This window comes from Somniosus microcephalus, chromosome 5 (assembly GCF_052327205.1).
Source record: "Somniosus microcephalus isolate GS21.2 chromosome 5, FLI_Smic_1.0, whole genome shotgun sequence".
Lineage (NCBI taxonomy): Eukaryota > Metazoa > Chordata > Chondrichthyes > Squaliformes > Somniosidae > Somniosus > Somniosus microcephalus.
The window spans coordinates 37118710-37132844 of NC_140991.1; the positions used below are offsets into that span (position 1 = coordinate 37118710).

General features: G+C 41.2%; 1 protein-coding gene across 6 annotated transcripts in view; it reads left to right on the forward strand.

Moving 5' to 3' along the window:
• Positions 1 to 14135, forward strand: part of rbm33a (RNA binding motif protein 33a) — a 170792-nt gene that overhangs the window by 121899 nt on the left and 34758 nt on the right. For all 6 annotated transcript variants that reach the window (XM_085987527.1, XM_085987530.1, XM_085987533.1 and 3 more), the window contains 2 exons: positions 5941 to 6141; positions 11369 to 11557. In XM_085987527.1, the coding sequence (XP_085843653.1) occupies positions 5941 to 6141; positions 11369 to 11557 (390 nt within the window). The remainder of the gene's footprint in view (positions 1 to 5940; positions 6142 to 11368; positions 11558 to 14135) is intronic.

Consider the following 14135-nt stretch of genomic DNA (forward strand, 5'->3'; position numbering starts at 1 on the left):
TTTTGTGTAATAACCTCTTGTGTGGCACCTTATCGAATGCTTTTTGAAAATCCAAATACAGGAAACTCTTTATCCGGCACCGGCGTGGTGCCGGTTTATCAAAGTCCGGATTACAGAGAGGTATAGTAAAAAGGTACAGAGCTCCGTAAACAGCAACAAATCCAGGCTTCCCTGTTGCTTAGCAACAGGTGCAGGAACTCCGACCACAAGATCCGAGCGTCCCTGTTGCTTAGCAACAGGTGCAGGAACCCAGCCACAGATCCAGGAATAGGCCACTAATATGAAGTAAAACTTAATTGAACCTACTCCTGAATTTTGCCGGTTAAGAGATTTCCGGTTATTTAGGTGCCGGTAAATCGAGAGTTTCCTGTACACTGCATCCACTGGTTTCCCCTTATCCATCCTACTAGTTACATCTTCAAAAAATTCTAACCGATTTGTCAAACACTATTTCCCTTTCATAAAACCATGTTGACTGCCTAATATGATTTTCTAAGTGCTCTTTTACCATGTCCTTGATAGATTCTAGCATTTTGCCTACTACTGATGTCAGGCTAACTGGTCTATAGTTCCCTGTTTTTTCTCTCCCTCCTTTCTTAAATAGTGGGGTTATGTTTGCTACCTTCCAATCCTTGGGGACTGTTCTAGATTCTAGGGAATTCTGGAAGATTAATACCAGTGCAGCTACCTCTTTTAAAACTCTAGGATGCAGGTAGTCTGGTCCAGGAGATTTGTCGCCACTTAGTCCTATTAATTTCTCCAGTACTACGTCTTTACTTATACTGATTTCTTTAAGTTCCTCATTCTCTCTGGACCCTTGGTTTCCCATTATTTCCGGAATTTTTTTAAATGTATTCTACCGTGAAGACAGGTACAAAGTATTTGTTTAATGCCTCTGCCATTTCCTTATTGCCCATCATAATTTCTCCTGTCTCTGCCTCTAATGGGCCCACGTTTACTTTCACTACCTATAGAAATGTTTACAATCTGTTTTTTATGTCTCTTGCTAATTTACTCTTTTTTTCTCTTTCCCTATCAATTTCTTGGTATTGGGTTCAGGCATGTGCAGTAGCTTTGGGAGGTTGTTCCAATAGTGGTACTTGAGATCTATAAATCAGAAATGTTCAAACTTTAATGGTGTGGGATGGATGTGTCAGCATTTCAGGGAGGGGCAAGGTCATTTGGTGCTTGGGCTGGTGACTCTGTCTGAACACTCTGCTGGTGGGAAGATTTGCACCCTTGGTATTGACATGCTTTTCAATTCTTCCAGGAACCTGCTTTGCTTTGCTAGTTTCTCATGCTTCCATTTCCATCTACCTTAACCCCACCTCCTCGGCTATTCAAATGTTCTGTGTCTCGTAAGTGTCTTTAATTTCTCAGTATGTCTCCTATTGTCTTTATATACTTTGTCATTTAACCATCTCTTATTCTCCACTTAATCACTTTGCAGATATTTCTGTTTCTTCACATACACATGTGTCTGCTTATTTTCCCTTCCCTTTGTTCTGTTCCTTTTTAAATGCACCTTATGTATAATATTTTCTAGTGGTGATGAAGGGCTTGCACCTGAGACATTGGCAATTTTAACTTAACTGGCTGGGCGGGAAACGCATGGGATCGGTGAGTAAGTTCAGACAGGGTGTAAAATCAGTGTTGCACCCAATCCTGACATTCTCTGGATGGGCAAGTTATGTTAAAATTGGCCCCTTTAACTTGTTTGTTCTCTCCACACTTGCTTATTGAGTATTTCCAGCATTTTCTGTTTTTGCCTTTTTGTTCTCAAACTTTTCTCTGTCAATAGTGACAGACTCTTGATTATCCGCCTTCCAATTTTAAAAGACTGTCAGCTAACCAAGGAAAACAATGTTATTGTAGAAAATGTGGTTTTTTAAATTGGTATATGACCAGAGAAATAGCATGTATAGTTATCCTGATGATGAACACACAGAAAGCTGACCCCAGGGATTCCCTTGCAAGACTTCCTGGCAATCTGGGGATGCCAGTTTGAAAATCTGTGCTGTAAACTGCAGGTGTAAGCACCAGATCATGATAAAATGTATACAAGCAGCATGCTTTAACTTTTGGCAGCTTGCAGTTGTAATGCACAGAGCAATCTCTCATCCCTGACAAAAAGAATGCTGGCTTCTGGAATGCACTCTTAATATTACTGTTTGCTGGAGCTAGGCATAAGCAGATCATTATTTTAACCCAAGTACCTATTTAAAGAGTTACAATACAGTTCCTTCAGCAGCTGGTATGCATTAATTAGGTGGTTTAAAAACATAGAAATAGTATTAAGAGAAACAGAAAATGTTTGAAGTGGCATGTATGAATATACAGAGAAATTCTTGCTCATGAAGATACTGAAATTAATTTGCTGTTTAAAATCTAAAGCCTCAGACAGAAGACATTAATGGGGCAGAAATTCTGATCCCAACGGGTGTGTACGCGCTGTGTACTCACCCGTAGGGGCATCAGAAATGCCGGTTTCAGGCATGCACTGCGAATGTGCTGGAAACCGGCATTTCCGCTCTGTCAAGAAAGCTCTTGACAGATCCTCCGGCTGCTCTGGAGCAGGGCCTCTGTGGGCGGATAGTTCTGTCTTTTGGAGACCCTCCGCCCGCAGAAAACACTTAAAATTCTTGGGCCTGGTAAAAGCAGGCGCAAGGCCTGCTTTTACCAGGATAAGAGTTGAAAAAAAGTTAAAGAAAAATTTCCACTGATTTATCATTTAAAAATACTTTAAAGAAAGGTATGTTTATTTTTAGCCCCGTTAAAAACTTTAACAATTTTTTCCAAAAATTTAATTTTTTTGTTTAAAATAGTTAATTTATGTAATTTCAAGTCATTTTAAAAATATGATTTTAAAAAAAATGTATTTAAAGTTTTACTATGTTTTGGGGTGATCTCCATTCATATATTTGACAGGTCTACCTGTCAAGTGTATGAATGGAGATTCCCTTCTGTGATTGGCTCCCCATGGCCCACGTGATCCCCGGGACGCTGCGAACCGCCTGCGCCTCTGGAATACGTGGGCCCTGCGCACTGGCAGTTTTGAGAGGCCCAGGAACGGAACTCTGCACCTCCCGGGAGCCCTCCAGTCTTGGCGCAGATTTTTCCGGATTGCAGCCCTCCGCCCGCGGGAGGCGTGCGAACGGAATTTCTGGCCCATTGTCTTCGCTCCGCACTGCAAACTCCATGTCCTCGGCACGGACTCCATCCCCATCCTGACAACTGGTTCAGGCTGAACCAGACTGTTGGCAATCTCAGCATCCTGTTTGACCCCCCAAGCTGATCTTGTGACCCCATATCCTCTTCATTACAAAGACCGCCTACACCATTGCTCCGTAGCATCACCTACTTCCATCCTTACTACAGCCCACCTGCAGCAGAAACTCGTTCCCGTGTTTGTCACCTTCAGCCTGGTCATGCTAACTCCGATCCTTTCCTGGCTGACCTCCCAATCCCCCACACTCTCTAAACTTTAGCTCATCCAAAACTCAAACGTTAATTGTTTAGTGATTTTTGTATAAGGAAATTTCCTTAACCCTCAAAATGCTTCAGAAGATGAAACATTTTCAATTAATTTTCTACAGAATTGGAGATGTAAATTGAAAAAGATAAACATTTTCAAAAAAACAATCTTTTTATTTTCTAATAAACCAGAATCCGAGGTGTTGCTAATCACTGGTGTTGTGTGTCTGTGAGGAGTTCATACTGGACCGCTGCAATTTATTACATAGAATATATGCACAGAAACAGGCCATTCAGCCCAACCAGTCCCTACTGGCATTTATGCTCCTCTTAAGCCTCCTCCCATCTCTCCTTAACTCTATTAGCATAACTCTCTATTTCCTTGTCCCTCGTGTGCTTATCTAGCTTCCCCTTAAATGTATCAATGCTATTTGCCTCAAACACTCCCTGTAGTAGTGAGTTCCACGTTCTCCCCACTCTCTGGTTTCTTCTGACTTCCTTACTTGATTTCTTGGTGACTATCTTGTATTGATGTCCTCTACTTTTGCTGTTCCCCACAAGTGGAAACACTCTGTGTATACTCTATCAATGCTTTTCATAATTTTAAAGACCTCTATTAGGTCACCCCCTCAGCCTTGAAAAGGGACCCAGTCTATTCACCCTTTCCTGATGGGTATAACCTCGCATTTCTGGTAACCTCCTTGTAAATCTTTTTTTCACCCTCTCCAGTGCCTCTATATCCTTTTTATAATGTGGCGACCAGAATTGTACTGCCAAGTGTGGTCCAACCAAGGTTTAGCATAATATATAAAACTTAAATAAATCTCATCACTTGCCTGAAATAACATTTTGAGAATTTAGTTTCCATTTTGTTTGGAAGACTTAGAAAAAGCAAAGAAATTCTCAAATCCTCTTCGGGTAAGGAGACATCACCTTATGCTGATGCACAAATTGCATGCTGGGAGATACTGCAAAACTGCTCATGGTCAGGTTGCGCGGATGTTGAAGTAAAAATATTCAGTTGAACCCCAGGCTTCTGAGACAGTCTTACAGATTTTAAAAGATACAAAAAAATCAGTAGGTAAATTTAATTATTTTTAAATATGTTTATTTATTTTGAACATTAGAAATTTCAATTACTGAAGGAAAAAAGGCACAATTTTTAAAAAGCATTTTCAATGATTCATAATGGACAATTATTTATGTATGGTTTTCCCGTTATAAAATATTTACTTATTTTTCCTATATGTAATGTTTAAATATGCTTTCCCATTATAAAGTTGACATAGTGTTCCAGGATGTAACGATTGTGGACTGGAAGTGTTTGCGACATGCAAGATTTTGAATGAGATATGTAGGTAGTTAATGCTGGTAGCAGAGCAGCGATAACTACAAACTCTGCACATCATACTATTTGAAAGGATTGGCCTTTTGTTTGTAAATGGTGTGACTTTATACTTTATAGGAGATTTGATTTGAAATAATTGAGGGGAACCCTAAGAAGAGAGTACTTTCAATATATTCTTCCACCATTGACAACACCCCCACCCCAACTTGTGTAGTTAGCAGGTGAGATCACTCGGCAGTTTCATGGTCCCTGGCAGCTCCCTCATATCTCACCCAAATTACCACATTCTTCCTACATAAGCCTCGACTGTGAGGGCTGACAAGGCGTTACAGCTGAAACCAATTCTGCCCTCGCCCGATATTCGCACCATTCACGTTCTAGCAGGAGTCAGCAGATTGCAACCAGGCATGAGAACCAATGCTGATTTTTTCCCTTTACCAGCTCAGGCACTGAGGGCAATTGTAGCACGTTAACTGCTGCCCTGACTGATATCCGCACTGACCGGGAATGAAAACTTGGGAGCTTCTGGTCCATTTATCTTGGTGCTGCACCAGACGATACCTTTCACTTTTTAACCTAGCAGGCCATCGGAGAGCTAACCCTTTATCCCCCAACTGGCATCATGATATAGCCCAGCCATTGTTAGCTGTACACCAGAAAACAGGCACTCAGCTGATCTAACCTATCTGTTAGCAATAGTTTTCAGCGAGGCAGCACTGATTTAGGCACCCTTTGGTTCTAGGTGAGATTCAATGGTGACAGTAATGTAAAAATTGTGAAGTGGTTCATTTCCATGCTTCAGAGCTGTTACTGTGGGTGTTCAACATGTCACTGGTGAGGGGATTAAAATATATCCGTCTAATAAATGGGAGATATTTATTCCCCTCCTTGTTACAAGGCAAGGGAATAGCTTCTATGAAATCTTCTGCTTTAGTCCTGCAAAGTACATTTAAATTAGCAGTCTTTGTGTAAGTGGGGCGAATTCATCACCTCGCAGTGCACTGTGTAGTTTATTTTTCCTGTTTCTGCAAGGTCATACTGCATTTAGCACACGGTGAGTGGTAAAGGGTTTTGTGTTGAGTGAAGAAACTGAGCAGCGTGATGCTGTGTTCTTACAGCAGGGGAGCGAGAACACTAGCTTCTCTCATCCTGAGGTCCAATCTCAGCGGCAGCACCAGCAGCAACTTCAGAAACAGCAGCCTGTTCGGAAGGTCACATTGACAAAAGGAGCCCAACAGCAACGACCACAGCAACAGCGGCAGCAGTCTGTACCACAATTGCTAGGAATGACAAAGAATTTAGCCAATCAACAGAACAGGGTAAGCACATGTATTTTCCAAATATTGTAAATACACCTGCCTTATGCTGTGAAGGTGGAATAGGTTCAAAGTATTACGGATGCCCTCAGCCACAAGGCAGTAAAGGACTATTTATTTTAAATCCATTAACCCTTCACAGCATTGTTCTCCTAGATTTTGGTAACTGGTCAGTTTTGTTGGTGCTTAACTATTTCCTCTTTAAAGGGAAAGAAGAGTCTGGGGGTGGAGCACTTTTTTCCTCCCTCTTTTTCCCCCCCCCTCCCACCCAAAGGTACGCCTCCATTTTATATAGAAAGAAATGAAATAAGCAGATTTTTTGATGTTTTAGTAAAAATGTCCAATTTCTTACCTGCATGGAGATGCCCAGTTAGGGGTCCCTTACTACTAGCTACTCTAGAGGTATCATCATCAGGGAAGGCCTCCATAAGACCAACTTCATGCCATCCTAAGAACTGCTCAATTGTTGAACAAGATATTCTCCCTTCTCCCTTTCCCATTGGGGGCAATTGGCGGGTTAAGGAACACCTAAAAACATTGGGGTAACTTTCAACTTTGCTGAGCAGCAATCTGGCAGAGCGAATTGCCTGCCCAATTTTCATTCCATTGAAATTGGGTTGTAGAACGGGTGAGCAATCCATTCTGCCAGTATATTGGCCAGACGGTGATGTATAAAATGACCCCCAGTGTAAAGCTGGAAATGCACCAACAGGTGTAGTCACTGTTGTGGTGGTAGGAAAACACACCAGCCAATATGTGCACAGCAATGTCCCACAAACGGCAATGAAATGAATGACTAAATAACCTGTTTTAATGATAGTTGAGGGTTGAATGTTAGCTAGGATACTGGGAGAACTGCCCTGTTCTTCCAGTAGTGCCATGGGATCTTTTACGTTCATTACAACAGTGACCACGCTTAAGTATTTAATTGCTTGTCAAGCACTTTGGGTGGTCCTGTGGATGTGAAAGGTGCTATATCAATGCAAGTTCTTTCTTTGGTGTGGGCTAGTTATAAGCAAGCCAGACAAAGCAGGGTTAATGGATATTAGTGAGCCAGTTGGATTTTTAACATTTCAGCAGCTTTCATGGTCATTTTATCGGGTGCTAACTTGCAAATGATCAGATTTATTGAATTCAATTTCTAAACTATTTGTGGTGAAATTTGAACTTGTGACTTTTGGGTTGCCTGTCTCGTGCCGTAACCACAACACTAATCTACCTGCTAACTTAGCTTGATATATACCAGGGGTAAATCTCCAAGTCATGTTCTTGGTGCAAATCAAAACAGCAGCACAGGCACTTTGTCATGGAAGGAATTAAGGAAAATCTAGGAAACATTCTGATAGTTGTCAGAAGCCAAGACTCTTGCACAGATTCTGCCATTAAACTGAAATTTCAAGCCAGTTAAACCTACTTTTACAGAAACATATTAACTAATATTCAGTTTCATTTATTCCAAATGACAATTGTGTCTCTTGAGCATTGTTAAAGGTTCCAAATGTCTGTCTTGGCTTGGCCACTGGAGTCAGTGATGCATGTCTCAGCATTTGTTCAGCCCTTTCTCCAGTCATTATCAATTACCACATCTAGATAACCTACAACATAGATCATTTTTCTGAATCTAGTGCAGAGCGTGCATTTTATCACACCAATCATAAGCCTGTAGCTGAGAAAAATCTCTTAGATTTTATTTGAGAATTGAACTTGTCAATTGAAATGTCTTTGAATCCTATTAGCCCTGGTTTGAGGCCAAAACCTGAATGATCAACATATCCTGATGTTCCAGGATTTTCTTTCCCAAACTCCTTGTGGTTTGCCATAAATTTGGTTTAGGGAGGCCCAGGTTTTCATCAGACCTGGTTCCAGTGGATAGAGACCTCTTTGACTGCTGAACATACTCAACATGTCACTGTTTGCTTTGTAGGTGTTTTTTGTTTTTTGTTCTCTGGATGTGGGCAAGGCTGAAATTATTTCCCATCTCCAGTTGCCCTGAGAAGGTTCTGGTGGGCCATCTCCTTGAACTACTGCAGACCTTGAAATGATGATTCTCCATGGTAGTTTTTGGTAGGGAATTCCAGGATTTTTATCCAGTGACTATGAAGGAACATAACTTTATGTCCAAGTTGGCAGAGAACTTTGAGGTGATGGTATTTCCATGATCTTGCTACTCTTGTTCTCAGTAATGTAATGTTCCTCATAAGGATGATTTTAACAACTCTCAAACAGACATCCCCGTGGCCTTAGAAACAAGTCCAAACATGTGGACTCAATTCTCTCTGAAGTAGCCGAACAAACCATCCAGTTGTGAATAGTTGCTACAAAGTTCATGCAAAGGGAATGGAGTATAAAAGTAGGGAAGTCCTGTTACAACTGTACAGGGCGTTGGTGAGACCTCACCTGGAGTACTGCGTACTGCTTTGGTCTCCCTATTTAAGGAAGGATATACTTGCATTGGAGGCAGTTCAGAGAAGATTCACGAGGTTGATTCCGGAGATGAAGGGGTTGTCTTATGAAGAAAGGTTGAGCAGGTTGGGTCTATACTCATTGGAGTTTAGAAGCATGAGAGGGGATCTTATTGAAACATATAAGATTCTGAAGGGGCTTGACAGGGTAGATGCAGAGAGGATGTTTCCCCTCGTGGGGGAATCTAGAACTAGGGGGCATAATTTCAGAACAAGGGGGCACCCAGAGAGCTGTGGCGACTGGGTCATTGAATATATTTAAGGTGGAGACAGACAGATTTTTGAAAGGTAAGGGAGTGAAGGGTTATGGGGCGTGGGCAGGGAAGTGGAGTTGAGGCCAAGATCCGATCAGCCATATCTTATTGAATGGTGGAGCAGGCTCGAGGGGCCAAATGACTTACTCCTGCTCCTACATCTTATGTTATTACGTTCATTAATAAGAAAATCAACCTGACCTTTTGGCAGTGACCTAGGCATCATATTATAAGACTAAGGCTATCTCTGCCCAGTTGACCCTGCAAAGTCCTGCTCACCAACATCCAGGAGCTAGTGCCCAAGTGAGGAAAACTGTCCCCCAGACTAATCAAACAGCGGATGAATTCATACTTGACAGAATACATCAATCAGCCAACATTCTAGATTCTTCCATCGTCATCCCTGGGTATGCCTGGTCCCAGTGACTGGAGAGATCTGCCAGAGGTGAGGGCAGTGGCATACAGTCAGGTGAGAGTGGCCCTGGGAGTCCTCAACATTGTCTACAGACCTCATGAAGATTCAAGGCTTCGGGTCAAACAAGGTCAAAGAAACCTGCTGATCACCACCTCCTGTACCCCCCATAACTGTTCAGTCAACACTCCTCCATATTGAACAGTAGTTGGAGGAAGCTCTGCGGGAAGCAATAACACAGAATATACCCTGGCTAGGGAACCTCAGTGTCCACCAAGAGTGGCAAAATATTACCCTCACTGATTGAGCTGGCTGACTCCTGTAGGACACATCTGCCGGTCTGTGCCTGTGTCAGATGGTGAGGGAACCAACACGAGGAACTCGGCTCACTGACTTCTCTGTTGCAGACATATCTGTCCACGATAGCATTGACGCTCCTTGTGAAGACTAAGTTTTGTCTCCACTGTGAGGATATCCTCCATCATGCAATGTGGTGTGACCATTATGCTAAGTGGCATAGCCTAAGCACAGATCTAGCAGCCCAAAACTTGGCATCTGAGATGCTGTGGGCCATCAGAAGCAGCAGCATTGTAAATCATTGCAACCTATAATTTCATGGCCTGGCATATCCCTCACTACTTCTTAGGAGATCAGTCCTGGTTCAATGTGTGCCAGGAGCAATGCCAGGCATACCTTACAATGAAGTACAAAATTAGTGCAACTACTATACAGGTCCTGGATAACATTCAGGCTTGGGCTGACAAGTGGCAGGTAACATTTACGCTACATAAATGCAAGTTAATGACTATCCCCGGGATCCGAACCTTGTTCCTCACAAGCTCATTTGAACTCAAGTTGTGTGTGATCTTGTGTTCTTCAGTTTGAAAATATTAGCATTTCTTGCTCCTCTCCAGTGAGTAAATGTCATGCTTTGATGGTTGACAGGATAGAGTCTTTAGGTCATGCCCCAAATGTTGGACATGGTTGAATTTTTTTCAGCCTCAGGAGATCAAGGTTTATCTGTCACTAAATATGTCTGAGACCACTTTATTAATATTTGTAGAAATTAGTTTTTCTATATAAACAGAATCAAGGTGTTGGTTAGTCTAGGAAGTTTGGCTAGCTAAGCGAAGTTGGTTAAGGGCTGCCAGGAAAGGTAAAAGCTCATTTTATTAATTGTCGCCTCTTGGATTGTTATGCAAGAATTTCTCTTGACTTCCTTTGCAGGGCAGCTGCATGGAATAATTTGTGTACTTGCAAAATATTCTTGATCAGACTGCTCAAGATAGTTAACAACTGGATGTTCTTCTGCTCCAGGCTGATTTAGTTTCTGAATTTATCTCCTACATTGTTGTGCCACTTTGGTGTAACTGATATCGTCAACTTTCAATATAGTTTTACTAATTTTTTGTAGTTCAACGTGCACTTAGTTTTTTTTTATTGCCCTTGTACCATTCCATTTTCTCTCAAGGATACAGCTTTTTAATTTGTGCGTTTACCTCCTATCAGCCTCTTACCCCTGTTGAACAAACTGCATTGCAAGATCACACATGCAATGTAGTCACCTAGATAATCTAGTATTCCCACCGCCCTATCCAATTTTGGGGGAATCTTGACTGTGACGACTCTTTCATTTTTCAGTCGTCTCTGTATACCCAACCTTCTTAGGGGATAGTGTCTGTGCAGGCCTTAAGTCTTCAAATTATTTTAAATGTTCCCAAATTATTACACAGCAATATTCCTTTTGTTTTCCTTTGTTGGTATAATTTCAACACAAAACCGGTGTTTAAGCAAAATAGTGCATCAGTAGCCCTATTATCTCTTTTGCAGAGGCAAGCAAATTCTTTCGTGCATATAGATTCGGGCTTTGCTGTTAAAATATTGCCTCCAGTTGAAAGTACTGAAGCTGATTCATGATTTTAGGGATCGTAGTTATTGGTTAAATATGGGGCATAGCAGCTTTAAAAATATAACCTTATCTTAAACTAGTTTCACACAGTAAATGTTGCTGTGAAACCATTGTATGACCCACAGAAAGTTTTGAGCCACAAGCTGACACCCCAAGGACAAAATAAATTGGCTGAGTGTTGTGTTCTCTACAGGTCATTATGCAGGGGCGCGGCATAGCATTACCAGGCCAGATGGGCCGAGGACGCATGATGCAACATAAACAGAATCTGCGAGTGGTGGAATGCAGACCTCAACCATGTGTGGTGTCAATTGAAGGGCTTTCTTCTTCAACCACTGATTTCCAGTTGAAAAACCTGCTGATGTCAGTTGGACCTATTCAGGTAGGTGACCCCTTGCATGCATTTTTTAGCACACAAATTATTGTAATGCTTTTTTATCAGTTTTGATCTAAGCAGTTCAGTTTAATCTATGAACCTAAAGTTCTACTGAAATATACTAGATTTTTATAATTGGTAAATATTACCTTGTTGAATTAAATGGTAATAGGGAACATGGTAATGAGCGGTCACTATCATTTGAAATTGTAGCATCTTATATTTCCATGATATGCAAGATTTGTATTAGCATACAGCTTTTTACATTGATTGCATATTTCTCTAATGCACAGATGGCAGTGGCTTGTCCTAGCTTGTCACGCTCATTGACAGGTGTCTGATTTGGATGTGGATTTCTGTGCACCACCCAAATTCCGCTCAATAATTTCCCTTAATTCTTTGCACTTTCCTGTCTCCTTTTTCTTGCAGTCTTTGCCCTTGGCTACCTCTTCAGCTCAACAGGCTTCTCGGGTAGTTCGTTAATGTTATGTTTAGAAAAAATATATACACTGCAGTTCCTGAAAACATTTAGCAAATTTTTTAATACATGAATAAAATAAAATGTTTCTTTTTGTCATCTTCGATATACTATGGAATAATGCCAGTTAGGGTGCTTATACACTAAGTATAATGCCAGCGTGAAACAGCATAACTTTCTACTAATGCTAACTGCTTGTAGTGTAAATCTGGAATAATGGCCTGACCTCACTCTGAAACAAAACGAGACTCTTTCCTCATCCTTCCCTCCTTTCCCCACCCCCCCCCTTCCCTCCTACAACGGAGTCTTGCTCTGCATTGCTCCTGAGTTTTATTGGGCTCTGACTCTAGACATACAACTTATCTTATCAATCAAGCTATTGCTCACTTGTCCTAACTCTCCCACCAAAGCTTGGTGTCGATTGTTTTATTCATATTTCCCCCCCCCCCCCCTTTCCCAGCACTGTCTTGCAGCATTTTCTGTTAAAGGTGTTATAAATGCAAGTTGTTATGCCTCTGTTAAGTGAATATTTTAAAAACATTCCAGTATATCATTATATAAGTGCTATATATAAATGCAAAAAGCAAAGTACTGCAGATGCTGGAAATCTGAAATAAAAACAGACAATGCTGGAAACATTTAGCAGGCCAGGCAGCATCTGTGGAGAGAGCAAGGTAGGGTTAATGTTTCATTTCTGATGACCCTTCATCAGAACCCCATGTGGAATGAGTCAGAGCCAGAGACGGTTGTTGAGAAGAGATGTGGCTATGAAAGTAAGTTTTAGCGAACACTATATATAAATGCAAGTTAAATGAATGCTTGAAAAAAAAAATCCAGTATCATTACATATTCAGATTAAATTAGTTAAGTTAAGAGACTGACTGATTCATTTTAAACCAGTTAGCAATTACCTCTGAGAAAGGCAATGCCATGACCGGCTTAATGCATTGATACTATAGGCAGAGGGTTGAATAATTCCTATTATCTCCATCACTCTGGGTCAAGTCATCTAAGTGAAACTGGGATGAACAAATTACATGGATTCTCGAGAGATCAATTTCATTCCCTTTCTACCAAGCCTTCAGATGAGTCCATGATACCCTAATAGGTCCAATTTTCAGTTAGTAAATTTTTTTCCACAAGGACCTTTTTGAACTCCGTTTCCCCCAATGAATCTTAAAAAGCTGGATGCACTTGGATACAAATAGCACCGTAAAAATATTTTACCAGCTTGTACGGGGAAAGTTTTTGACATAGTTAGATGAACTGTAAATAATATTGAAGAATCTATTGTGTTCCAGATTGAGTACTCTAGATAGATGGGCAGACTTTTTTTTTAAACTTATGTTTTAGGTGGCATATTAAAGAAGCATTGAAATAGATAACTAACACAAAAAAAGGTGTCTTGTACAATTGGGTCTGATGGGAACACAAAAGTTTAGAGAAAATTTATTGGGGTGCCAATGGGAAACAACTGTCCTCTGGATGAAGCATGCTTCAGCAATCCTGATCGAGTAGCAGTGGTTAATTGTGCTTAAAATTCTGAGGTCCAGGCAACAAACTTAATTGGGAGAGAGTTCTACAGGCAGGAGAAGCAGTGTGTGCTCTGCTGCAGGAATTCTCTGTGGACTTTTGAGATCAATACAGAATGTTGGTGTGCAGCTGCAGCAACTCTTTGTTCCTGGCTTAAACATGGAGGTCTGGCTTGTATATCAGCATTGTTTCTGCTACTGTTCTAGCAATAATCTTCATCCTGTAATATCCATGCACTGCTGTCATTAGGCAATGCTATCTGACAGGCCTGCTTGGTTTAGAGCTTCTCTTCTGACAAATGGACCATAATTCTGGATTCATCACTGATAATTATCTGGTGACAAAGTTGAGTAATTTCTCAACATATAACAGGACCAGTCAGTCGGAAAGCATGTTTGGACACACTGCCAAAGACAAATCTCGCAAAGGCCGCCAGCATTTTTCTAAGAACTCCTTTTACCATTAACATAGGAACATAAAAACAACGAAGATAGGAGCAGGAGTAGGCCATTCGGCCCCTCAAGCCTGCTCCGCCATTTAATGAGTTCATGGCTGATCATCCAAATTCAGTAC